This window comes from Nymphalis io, chromosome 19, assembly GCF_905147045.1.
Source record: "Nymphalis io chromosome 19, ilAglIoxx1.1, whole genome shotgun sequence".
In the NCBI taxonomy this organism is placed as follows: domain Eukaryota; kingdom Metazoa; phylum Arthropoda; class Insecta; order Lepidoptera; family Nymphalidae; genus Nymphalis; species Nymphalis io.
In genome coordinates this window covers 5916879-5930046 of record NC_065906.1, presented here as the reverse complement: position 1 = coordinate 5930046, position 13168 = coordinate 5916879, and the positions used below count along the sequence as shown (strand labels likewise).

Below are 13168 nucleotides of genomic sequence, written 5' to 3'. Positions count from 1 at the left end.
ATTCAGCTATTTTATATTCAATAAAAAATAAGATCAAATAAATTGTCTTACGATACAGTCACGCGATTTATTGTACAAATGTTTGTTGTATATTGATTTGAAATATTTATATGCCGTGGCGGCCTACGGCATGACGGTCTCTTATGACGTCATACCATTCCGCTATATTATAATAGTCTCTTCTTCTTCTGCCTAGCGTTTTCCCGGCCTATTATTATAATAGGCCGCTATATTGTAATAGTAAATTAAAATGTTTATTTTATTAACGAAATTATGTTTTATTTTTTCTACTCCATATTTATTTGTTTTCTTTCATTACATTCTTTAAATAACCATCAATTTCAATATTTCATGTATACCAGGCGCCCCGTGACGGCCAATTTTTTTTTATGACATTAAAACTTTGAGTAGCTTTGTCCTATGCTTCTGATATAACACAGCCTCATTCAAATATATTAAGAACCACAGATAAGAAACGACATTGACACTATTTTTTTAAAGTGGGATGAGTCTTCGTAATATATAACGCAAATATTGTTTTCACATTTGAAAATAAAATGTTTGGGAAATCTATATTTCAATCTACACACTTCGCATGAGATGTTATTTTTTAACAAAATAGCTAAAACTCGTATATTTATTTAATATTGTTTGCAATAACAACGATATGCTATCATCTATTTCATAATATATATTTACGAATGAGCTTCGTTTTAATACAAATATAACGCTTACTATTTTCAATATAATACTACATAAGTAATAGTAGGGCTTCATGTACTTTTAAATGCTTTTGTATATTCGTTATTATTACTTACATATTTCAATTGTACTGGATTTGAATTCCAGGTCAGTAATTCTCAGTAGCGGCACGTAGCTTGGATATTGGTAGTATTTACACTCTTGTGCTTTTGTGCACGCAAAGCCAATGATTGGTCCTGCATTTAATCTTTCTTTAGTCATGTCAGACTGCCTTCCTATCGAGTTATGAGTGTGATAGTTATAGTTATATTAATTAGTTATATAAATAATTTTAGTACTTAAGTTTTTGTTTTGTTTAACTTTAATTTTAATTTACTTAAAAAAGGGGAAGATGTTGTAGTTGAGTCTATACCTGGCTGGTGATAAAGAAATAAAGTCAGTTGTCAAAAAGGTCATGTCTATAATTGCGTATATATGTTTGTTGGCCAGAAAGACATCATTAAAAACATAAAACAACTTTAAACTTATAGATAGAAAAAAAACCATTATAATCCGATCACAAAAATATTTATAAGAACCTTATATATTGATAAATTCGGTTCGAATTAATAAAATTCTTTATATGTAAAAGAAAACTACATATCATAAAAACATTTAAATGTTTTTAATCTTTTAACATAAATCACTTTATCTAATAAATATTCATGTAACGTAGTCACGTTTTATGTGAAATCTACCGCACAAATGTAGCAAGGGTCATCTTAAACAGGTTATATCCTTTCCATTTGACCGAATGTTGTATATATACAACATAATCGAAATATAATTTTTTCTTTACAGTAGGGCCTTTGTAAGTACAACGTCGAGACTAACCGCAGAAAAAGGTCGTAAATGTCAGAAATTGATATACGACATTCACTGTAACAATTATATGGTTTCAAGAATTTACGCTTCAAAATAGTATCTCACAAATCGGTAATTAACCTTTCACGGTTAAATAATAACACTTCTGTACCGAATCTTATAACAGACTTATTTTCTAACTCAACACAGAAGACTTTTTGTTAAGTGTCTTACTGGTGGTAGAGCTTTGTGCAAGCTCGTCTGGGTAGGTACCACCCGCTCATCACATATTCTACCGCAAAACAGCAGTACTTGGTATTATTGTGTTCCGGTTTGAAGGGTGAGTGAGCCAGTCTAATTACAGGCACAAGGGACATAACATCTTAGTTCTCAAGGTTGGTGGCGCATTAGCGATGTAAGCGATGGTTAACATTTCTTACAATGCCAATGCCTATGGGCGTTGGTGACCACTTACCATCACGTGGCCCATATGTTATATATACATAATATATTATAGTGCAGAACGTTTTTCCCATCTGTACTAGCCGTCGTCACGTTTGGACTCTACTACCACTTACCATCAGGTGGAGTAGAGTCATTTGCCCTCCCGGCGAATATAAAAAAAAAGAAATTGTTCGTCCGCCTTTCTATTCTATAAAAAAATGTCAGAAAGTGATATGTGACATTGACTATAATAATTATTACAATCAATTTCATATATAATTAATTATTATAACATTAAAATAACGAATGTAGTGTATCAACCTAAATCTATTTTTAATATACTTATACGATATTAATTCTTAATGAATATAACTGTTTGTAATTTTTCACAAGATAAAAGTCTTTAAATTAAAAGACACTCATATTATATTACAATATATATTCGAAAAGTAGCAAGGCGTTCGTGTTGTATTTCTGACATGGGACAGAAAGGTTGACCCCTTGAAATACATGTTTGACTTACTGGTTGACGTTTTAATATGCTTATGAGCGAAACGATTTGCTCAGAACCCACAATTAGATTAATTAAGTCTTTATACGTACATGGGCAATGTTAAATAAATATAAAATTAAGTTATTTAATTACATTTCTAACGCGATGAAGGATGAATAATTAGAAATGGTCTCGAATTTAATTCATTAAAGCGTTTAATGTTTTGTAATTTTTAATTATCATAAATCGACATCATCTGACTTCAAAGAGTTACGTTATAAAAATGTTTTTTTTTTTAATAATATAATAAATGATAATATAATTTTACTTTGCTTCGTGAAACTTTCTTTCTTTTAACTTCGTTTCTTTTTATGTAATAATAACTACTATTGCTTAGAATTTGCCTATCTTAGAATCTCAACTAATATTATACTTTCGAAAATGAGTTTGTTTAGTTTGTTTCCTTACGACGAATTCACACCTTAACTACTCAACCGATTATTATTAAACTTTGCATACAAGTTATTATGGTTACGAGAAAAGGACATTTAAATCATGCCCACGTGTAGCCAGCTTTGCGCGCGCAAACAATAGTGAAAAGCCTAGACTAAACATTAATTTTATTTTATTACTGTTAAATAAATCTAGAAAGTAAATAATTCACGTGATAATGTTTATTTTATACCATATGATTATATGTTTATAATCTTATTATCGCAGCCACTCTGTTTTAGAATATATACATATATCTAAGAAAAATACATGGGTCGAATGAATGCTACATCTTATGTAGAAATTAACTAATCGAATGTAATTTATACATATTTGTAATAAAAAGTGTTACTACTGAGTTTCTCGACGGTTCCTCTCGGTAGACTCTAAATTCCGAACCTGTGGTAACTCTAAGCTTGTCACGATCTTTTTGTATAAAAATACTTTTATTTTACAAAATTTAGTAATTTGAGAGTCTGTTACATAATGTATTTTGTCAATGATAGAACTTCCGAAGCTTAACAGGCCAAAGGTTACGTTCATTTTGAGGAACCCCTTAAGGGCACAAACTTTAATAATCCAATGAAAGTCAATTTCCTCACAGAAAGCGTCCAGGAGGAAGTCGACAACATTATTGCGGGCTTCCTTTCCCCTGAACTATTACACGTGAAATGACACTTCAATCAGACAAATTTTGCCTCACAATGTGCTTTTATATTGCAAGATATAACGGACAAAAAGTATAGGATAATAGACGCTAGTATATAATGATAAAAATGTTTATTTTGCTTCACAAACAACTTACACAAACACCTTACATGATGGTTTATTATTATATGGAAAGAAATAATAATATAAATAAAAGCGCAGAAAACAATATATATTATAGCAAATTATTTATATATATATATATATATATATATATATATATATATATATATATATATATATATATATAACTAAATAACTTAATGTTAATTTATACATATTTCACTACGCAATTTCTCTCCATGATAGTAGATCTATCCTGGTCGTCTCCCAAGTAGTTCAATACCTTCAGCTTATTATAATAATAAGCGATTCCGTGTAACGAATATTCTACCGATAAACAAGCTTAGTTTACGTAGCAGTACCATTGAAAAGTATTTTAATCGTCCGTTTATATTTACTGTATATTGCTATTAAATGAGATAATTTTATTTATAGATACCTAAATATATTGCAATAGAAATGTTATATAAAACTAAAACTTCTATAAAACTGAAACAAAAGTGTCGATTTGTTGTACGGCGTGCGCTAGTGTGTTCATAATGTGAGCAGACATGTGCTCCGTCAAGTGGATACGATTGTTCGTGATGCTGGCAGCCTGCTGGGCGCAGGAGGGCGAGTGGAGCGAGGATGCTGAAGATTTGGGTAAGAAATATTATTTATTTTACATTTTATTGAATGCAAGTTCATATCTTTGTACACATTTAATTGTCTGCTTACAATTTTTAATTTACCATATTGTTGTATCATGTTCTCTTTTGAAATATGTATAAATGATATATTAAATATTAAGTGTTGTGTCATACAAAAGTAAACTCTATTAAAGTAGATTCATATTAGCAATTTTATACCGTCATTTTACAAAAGCTATCAAATGTGATACATAATTGAATTAATATAATATATAAAAAAATACATTTTCATCGAACAGCGTAAATCGTAAAAGCTATCAAATTAAAACAAATCGAACTCAAGTGGGAATCGTGTATAACCCATTAAGCGTGCCTGCTTGTCGAAAATTAAAACAGGAAATATATATCTGATTGTTCGCGTTAACCATGTTTTTGTCCGTTTTTTATTATGCAATCCATCGGGAGCTGCGTTTACACGCAACAAATTGCTCACTTTGATTTAGGGTATCGAGTGTAGGTAATAAATGTACTCGCTCGTGAATACAACTTTTCACCGTTTCCGACTCAATGTATTCACAACCGACACATACAAATCGATAAATGGATAAAGATAAATAAGTCCGTGTCTATTCACAAAATATAAAAGGCATTTCGCTGATAATCCTCTGTAGAGAGTGATTATCTGAATCTTAAAGAAAAGTTTGAATGAGAGCCTTAGGTCCTTGCCCACTTCGCGTAATTTGGATTTGTTCCCACGCTAAGGAACTTACTCAAGTTTGATTTCTCGTTTGGATGACTGCGAAAGAAGCAAAAAGAGCGACCCAATTAAAAAGCGTTCATGCATGGGCAGCTCTATTCGACTCCAATTGTATTGGAACGATTAATTTTATTGCGAAAATTTCTGGACAGCGAAACGAATGGAAAACGGAGTCGGTCGACATGGCTTCACCGACCTTTTGCGGTAGGTCGATGGATGGGTTTGTTCAGTGCCGAATCTAATCAAAGGACACGAAGCCGAAAGAGCCATTCAACGCCCCGATATTGTGAACGTGATAAATGAGTACAAATTTTAATGTAATTGGAAATCGTTGATGACGGAACCGATCCAATATGAAAACGTGGAAAATACGGAATGAAATGACAAAAATATCTTAATATGCGCGATGGCATGAAATGAAAACGAAAAAGAACAGAAATATCGCATATGTAAATATTTACTCCTGGAGCTTTTATTATTCTGATATACATTTTCGATAAAATACCTTACGTGTTCCTAATTTACTTTTAATATTGTGTAAAAAAATATGTATTCAATTTATAAAAGTAACACAATATAGTCAAAGAGTTCAAGTCCTACGACTGGGCACTGTCTCCTTTCTTTTTAAGTAGAACATTTGTAATTTATTCTACCACACTACTACTTCATGGGTTTGTGGACTCAAATGTGTCAGTTTTTAAGTCGATGCAGTCATAAAGGCTTCCTTAAATTTACCGCTGAGTACGAGATGAATAATTAAAAACGTAAATTAATCACTTGAAAATTCAATGCTTTCCCGGGCTTCAACCCTTACTTTTCTGTTTAGATTCACGTGTTCTAACCACTGAGTCGTGTCGGTTCTTTATCACTTATAGTGTTTTTATTAGGGACTGTGTGAAAATTTACTCAGGTGACCTTAATGGTTGTATGAAAATGTTTGCGCATGTAATGCTCAGGCTGCTTGAACAATGATGTAGCCAGCTGTCCGACTCACTAACTGTGGAATTGAGCACGTGTTAGACGAGTAGGTCAGGACCGACGCCTTCTACGTGTCTCCACAATAATTTTATTAATATTACGCCCAGAAGGCTGTCACGCGCGCAACCGCCGCTCGTATATCTTCAGAGATGGAAAAAAATGATATATTAAGAGAACGAGAGACATAAGAGCTTTTGTTAGCTACTCTTAGAGTTTAGCGGTATTTAAGTTTTCTTATCATGCAATTAAGAATACTTTATACTCAACATAACAAGGTTTTATTCTACAAAGCAAAAATTCAATTTATTTTCTCGAAAAATATTAATAATATATGTATTGGGCACTTAAATAGTTTCAGGAATATGTTACAAAATATCTAACTGAATAAAATCAGTGCTCAGCTCAGTTTGAGAATCTAAATAAAATAAAATTATATTATCAGTTTCAATGTAATAACTTAATAAAATTTAATAGTACCAAAAACACAGATCCAAATTATGCTATCAAATTCTACGTTAAAATATTTTATGTTCAAAAATAATCTCGTTTTACGTACCCTTACTTACATTAAATTTGTATCATGAAAGCAAATTATTTCTATTAAGGTCACTGTATTAAAATATATGTAAGTGGTAAAATTACTTATAGACATGCCATATATGGTTATGTAGTTTAAAAAATTTAGTCATTATGTAAAAAACATGTATATGTTTTTTTTTAGCAATATTGAATTATGATAATTTTCAGCATTATATAAAGCTATGCTAATATAACTCTCCATGTCTGATAAGCTCAGATAGTTCATTTTATAATATTTTAATCCTATTAGACATTCGCAATAGACTGGAGCTGGATCGGTTTTTAATGAATTTTAATAATACGATAACTACTACACAGAATCAAAAAGCAAACTGGAAGGTTCTAATTTTAATTAAAACTTATCTTTATACAACAATATTAAATTCACGCTTGTCACGTCACTAGTCTCAATATAAAGCGGATGGAATTACGAAGCACAGATATTTATACACTAATATTTTATACCAAATCCTTCTCGAAAACGCTCTTCATCTTCTGTTATAAGTTTCACGTACATTCGCTACATAATTTTTACAGTAAATCATTAAAAAATGCCACTCATTTTCATTCATTTATTAATATAGATTAAGAGCCTACTATGAAGCCCGCGAATTGAACTCTTCTTTTAAATTCGAATTTGGAATTAATACACGTTAACATTTACGTTTTTTAAAATAAAATCACTTACGAAATCGCATGTCATGTAACAGTACCACTCTGATCACGTCTACAACAATTATAAGTGGCACAATTCTTTAGTGCCTTCAAACACGACACCATCTTCTAAGCATTATGGCCCGCCATTACACGACCTAACCCCCAATCTAATATAATTTATATTTCCGATACATTATGCGTGACATCTAACGTCGAAACTTGGGGCTTTGAAAGAACAGCTTTATAGTAAAATTATTCGGGTTTAGCTGTGATGGTGAAATAATAGGGCAGAACAATTTAAATTTTCATTTAGTTCGTTTTTATCTTAATGTCAGAAGGCGTTGCTTAATTGACAATAAGCATTTAACTTTTAATAATGGATATTATATATTAATTAAAAACATTATTAGCTTTCACTGTCTCCTGTTACGTTACATAAAAATCAGGTAAATACTTAAGTAAGTAAGTAACAGCCTGTAAATGTTCCACTGCTGGGCTAAGGCCTCCTCTTCCCTTTTTGAGGAGAAGGTTTGGAGCTTATTCCACCACGCTGCTCCAATGCGAGTTGGTGGAATACACATGTGGCAGAATTTCGATGAAATTAGAAAATTAGTAAACACTTACGTGTAGGTTAAATAATGTATCTGCTCAGCCATCTTGTACAAAAAACTAAATAGGTATATCATATATTTCTTCATATTTGACAAAAGGCATGTGCTTAACTGGGGGCTTGATATTACGATCATCGGTTAAGATTTACGTGTTTTAATTACTAAGCAATATCGGCTCTTTTTGTCGTCGCTGATAGGGGGGTATTTGCCTTAGTCACCACGCTTGGCAGGCGGGTTGGTGACCGCAGTGACTGGAAATCTTTCACTAATAGCGCTGCTGCCCGCTATCAGGATTTGCATTTTCGGATTCCAGCATTTGTGTGGTTATACCGCCACGATTTCGGTCGCCAGAGCCTCGTTCGTTAATTAGCAGGATGTACCACGAGCAGGTGAGGTTGACGGTAGAGAGCCTAGGTTGTTGTCGGCTCCCCTTATATCCTGTTACATGACAAACGTAGTGTAGGACGCCCTGTGACAAGATGGACCGATGATTTAAAAAAGATGGCGGGTTCGGGATGGATGCGGACTGCCCAAGATCGGGATGATTGGCGTTCTATGGAGGAGCCTTTCGTCTAGCAGTGGACGGCAAAAGGCTGAAAAAAAAAAATTCGGCTCTATTAATATCGACATCGGTGAGATTCAAAGCCATTAGGGACGAAAGCATAAAAGAGTCGAAAAAAAAAACAAAACAATATGGCTAAGGCAGGATGCCTTGTATTCAATTGATGTGACAAAATAACAATATATTTATAATTTGTATAGTATAAATATAATTTAAAACACATAATAGTCGGCGTGGTTGGTAGATACTTGCCTTGCACGCCAAAGGTTGTGGGTGTGATTCCCACCCAAGACAGACATTTTTGTGCATGAACATGTCTTTATGTCCTGAGTCTGGGTGTAATTATCTATATAAGTATGTATTTACAAAAGAAAAGTAGTATATGTAGTATATCAATTATCTGGTTTCCATAGTACAAAGTTTACTTAGTTTGTGATCAGATGGCCTTGTGTTAATAATGTCCCAAGATATTATTATAAAAAATCCTCTGCTCTTTTTTTACAGCTAATAATCATATAACTTATAATTAAATTCAAATATTATATTCCTTCCTGTTTTATATAAAAAAACGTTAATATATTTATAGAAAAAAAATAAATTAAATTATAAAAGCATTATTAATGTTTGTAAACTAATTTTATTCTACGAACTGCATACAAATGTGAGTACTATTCTAAGTAGCGCGAATCTGTAAAGTTCCATTAACAAAACAAATATCCACTTATCGTGGAAACTGTGAGTATAAACGTCTGGATTTCTGAGAGTGGTTCTTAAATAAAGATAATTACGACTTAAATTTTATTAATGATTTTTGATGACCTTTTGGATCATTTAAAGGTATCCAATATAAATTTACTCATTGTCATCGTCAGCTTATGTTCTTTCACTGCTATACACATTGCATCCAATCTGGGAGTCCAATCTACAGCTCTCATCTTACAACGTCAAGTGATTTTACAATCTTCATTAGTTCATCTCTCTCACGTATTACCAAAAATCAACTTGAGAACTATTTTCCTTATTCATTACTTAATTTATTTGTTCTAAGAGCTTACTCCCAAAAAAAATGAACTAGTTAACTTTGCCCGCGTGTTATGGGAGGGTGGTACGTATTTTTCTGTACCCCTGATAATATGTATGCAAAATTTTATAATGAGTGGTTACGACGCGAATCCTAACAAAAAAACAAACTTTCACATTTAAAATATTACTTAGGATAACATACATTCAAGTACTCGTTGTCGGAGAATCAACCGTCATTTATCATAATGGAACTAGTTATACGTATGTATGTGTGCCTACAAATGATAAACATTTAGGGTGAGAACACATTGATAACCGTGACCGTAAATAATTCATCTTTATTTCTTTGGTCTTCTGGGAAGTAAATTGAAAAGTTTCACTAAGTATGACTGATGGTGTATATTACTTGGCCTCAGCACGGTGACAGATTCCCGTAAAGAAAAGAGGATTATTTCGTGCGGGAAGCGGGACGTTTTAATATTGCGTCTATTTATATTCATGTCTCTTTATCGCCTGAGGGGTTGAAGCTAAGAATCATATCTGTGAAGGGGAATACAGAAATATTCACTTAGTCATTCTTTTTGCCCTTGATTTCATGTGAGACTCACAGCTGTAAAAAATTTCTGTGATTACGATAACTACATGAGAAATATTTAATATAGTACAAGCTACTGTTTGCTTACTGTTTACGTGAACAAAGCTTATGTTTACTTATTTATCATATAGATTTACATTTACTTACTCATCATAAAATATTGATTATAAAATCTTTTTAAATTTGTTTTGGAAAGGCCGACGAGCAAATCATATTCCTGATAGCAAATCTTCATTTCTACCCACAGACAGTGGCCCTATAAGAACTATTAAAAGACTTATTACACCGTCAATATGCCAGCTATGGTATTCAATATGTAACGTCACTTCAAAAATATTACCCTTCAAACTGAAACGAAGTATAATTATTTAGATATTGTATAATTGCTTCGTGTAAAGTGATCTCACAAAATTTGATGTAGTTTGTTCTTTAAAGTATTCAAAAATACTGTTTTATATTTTTACTTTCAATAACTAAAATTACTATAATTTACAAAAGTTTATTACGTTGTCATATTTACACATCATTCACTTACTAATCTCACCAATACGAGCACGAGATGAATTTTAAACTAAAAACAACGGACTTATAATAATGACTATATTAATTAAGTTCCATGTGTTTCATTATCTCATATCAAGAATACGTCTCGTAAAGCCAGTGCAGCCGTTGAAGCTGCTCAAATACTCAAGCGCCGCAAATATTCACTTTTATCCAACGAATATGAATTTGCGGGGCTGGGTTTTGAAACATTGGGTCCATGGTCGTCCGATACAAAAAAACATGAAAGATATTTCTAAGAACACTTCTGGTGACCCAAGAGCTGGCACGTATTTAGCCCAAAGGCTGAGTCTAACGGTGCAGAGAGGCAATAGTGCCAGCGTCTTGGGTACAATACCACAGGACAATCTTTTAGACAGCGTGTTTTTGCTTTAAATTTTTAATGTGTATTTTGTTCTTTTTATTTTATTTTGGATTTTATAAGAATGTCTGTACATAAATATCTAAAACGTTTAGAAGGTAAACTAATTATTTTGTGTGATATAAAGTTCCATGTGCATTTTTTTACAGTATCCACAGTTGAAGTGGATGCAGTGTTGGGGCGTACGGCGTCACTACCTTGTGACGTCACGCCAGACACGAATGAAGATCGCGTGTATATGGTGCTGTGGTTCAGAGCCGGGAAGGGCACAGGAGGAAAACCTATATACAGGTAACTATTTTTTTATAAATCAATATAGATTCTTAATTAGAATTCGTAGCGAATAAGCCAATTATTATTTTATTGAAGTAAAACTTATTCGAGCAACTTCTAATATTTATCCAGTTTTAACTGATTTCATTCTCTACAAAGAATAATTTATTTATTTATTTATTTGGATCTCCAACAGTTGTACATAACACACATTCAAATCACTTTTTACATTAACTTAAAACTAACTATGCACAACCAATTACAGGAGAACACACCATTCTCAAACACAATTACAAAATATACAAATCAAAAATAGAATAAAAACAGAAAATAAAAATATTTAAATAAAGAACAAAAAACAAAAACAGAAACAAAATGTAGTAACTAATTAAATTTTTAAAACAAATTAACAGTTTATACTAAAAGAAACCACATTTTTTCATGAACGATGAGAGCCCGTCACAACCAATGCCCAGTGTTACTGTGTTTTACACAATAATTATATTCTCGCGATATTCGCGATATTGGGGCATTGTGTCCAAGTTTCGTTCAAGTGCGGTTAATTTTAAAGAACGGACATGGGTTGCGAGGAGGTCTTCTAGGAACATTAATATTAAATCTACTCAACAGTCTATCGTCATCGATTTTTTCATTAAAGACTTTATGAAGCAATTTCATGTCTAGTAGAGATCATCGAATCTCCAGTGGCTTCATTTAAAAAAAATCTAGTTTGTTTTTGTAGGACTCTAGCTGATTTGAAGCTTTAAAACGAAATAACAAATGTTTAACGAGTCTCTTTTGAACACGTTCTATTCTCTCGATATGGATCTTGTAAGCGGGGGACTACACTTGAAAACAATATTCAAGTTTCCTTCGTATCAAGCTATTGTACAATTGTAGGATTGTTGATGACTTTTTGAAATCCTTAGACTATCTTAAGATAAAGCCAAGTAGTTTAAAAGAACCTGTTACTATTGAATTGATGTGCTTATCAAATCTTAGCTGATTGTCAAATATTACACCCAGATCTCGAATACAATTAGTTTCTTTTAAATGTTTGCCCGAAATATTATATGAACTACTACTAACTACTGTAAATTTTATAAAATACATCTGCTTGGATTGAGCACCATGTGATTAATTTTACACCATTTTGCTAGTCTATTTAGATTATCTTGAAGAACAGCTATATCAGATTCTTTTTTTATAATTTTTGCTATTTCTAAATCGTCTGCAAACAGATAAACCTGACAAATTTTCATGATATTTGTAATATCATTTATGAATATAATGAAAAACAAGGGCCCTAAATTTGAACCTTGTGAAACACCGGAAGTAGCATGGAAAGGGTCTGAGCACTCCCCGTCAATAACGACTTTGGAATATCGATTGGAAAGATATGATTTACACCATCTCAGAGATGTATCAGAAATGCCAAAATACGAAAGTTTCCTAATCAGTATCTCATGGTCAACATTATCAAATGCTTTGGAGAAATCAGGGTAGACTACATCTACTTGCAGGTTTTGATCAACAGCATCAATAAGATGGGAAGCATAATTAAGTAAATTAGTATTGGTTGATCTCTTAGGCATAAATATATTGATAGGGAGAAAGATGATTTTTAACATGATTAAATATGAATGGGTGAACAAGTGACTCAAAAATCTTTGACATCGTTGAGAGGATTGATATAGGCCGATAGTTAGATACAAATTCTTTTTTTCCATCCTTGTGAATCGGTACTATTCTTGCTTTCTTCCATTTATCAGGTAAAATACCTTTTTGCAATGATGCGTTATAAATTAGGTGTAAAGGATATAGAATTTGCACAATT

At 32.2% G+C, this 13168-nt stretch overlaps 1 protein-coding gene across 7 annotated transcripts in view; it reads left to right on the top strand.

Moving 5' to 3' along the window:
* The window catches only part of LOC126775942 (protein turtle homolog A-like), a 113109-nt gene that overhangs the window by 16442 nt on the left and 83499 nt on the right, over window positions 1–13168 (top strand). For 6 of the 7 annotated variants that reach the window (XR_007669921.1, XM_050498147.1, XM_050498152.1 and 3 more), the window contains 2 exons: window positions 4181–4387; window positions 11208–11349. Coding sequence is in view for 6 of the 7 variants with exons in the window: in XM_050498147.1 (XP_050354104.1) it covers window positions 4297–4387; window positions 11208–11349 (233 nt within the window). In the remaining variant the exon portion in view is untranslated. The remainder of the gene's footprint in view (window positions 1–4180; window positions 4388–11207; window positions 11350–13168) is intronic. The other variant, XM_050498151.1, reaches the window with a different exon arrangement.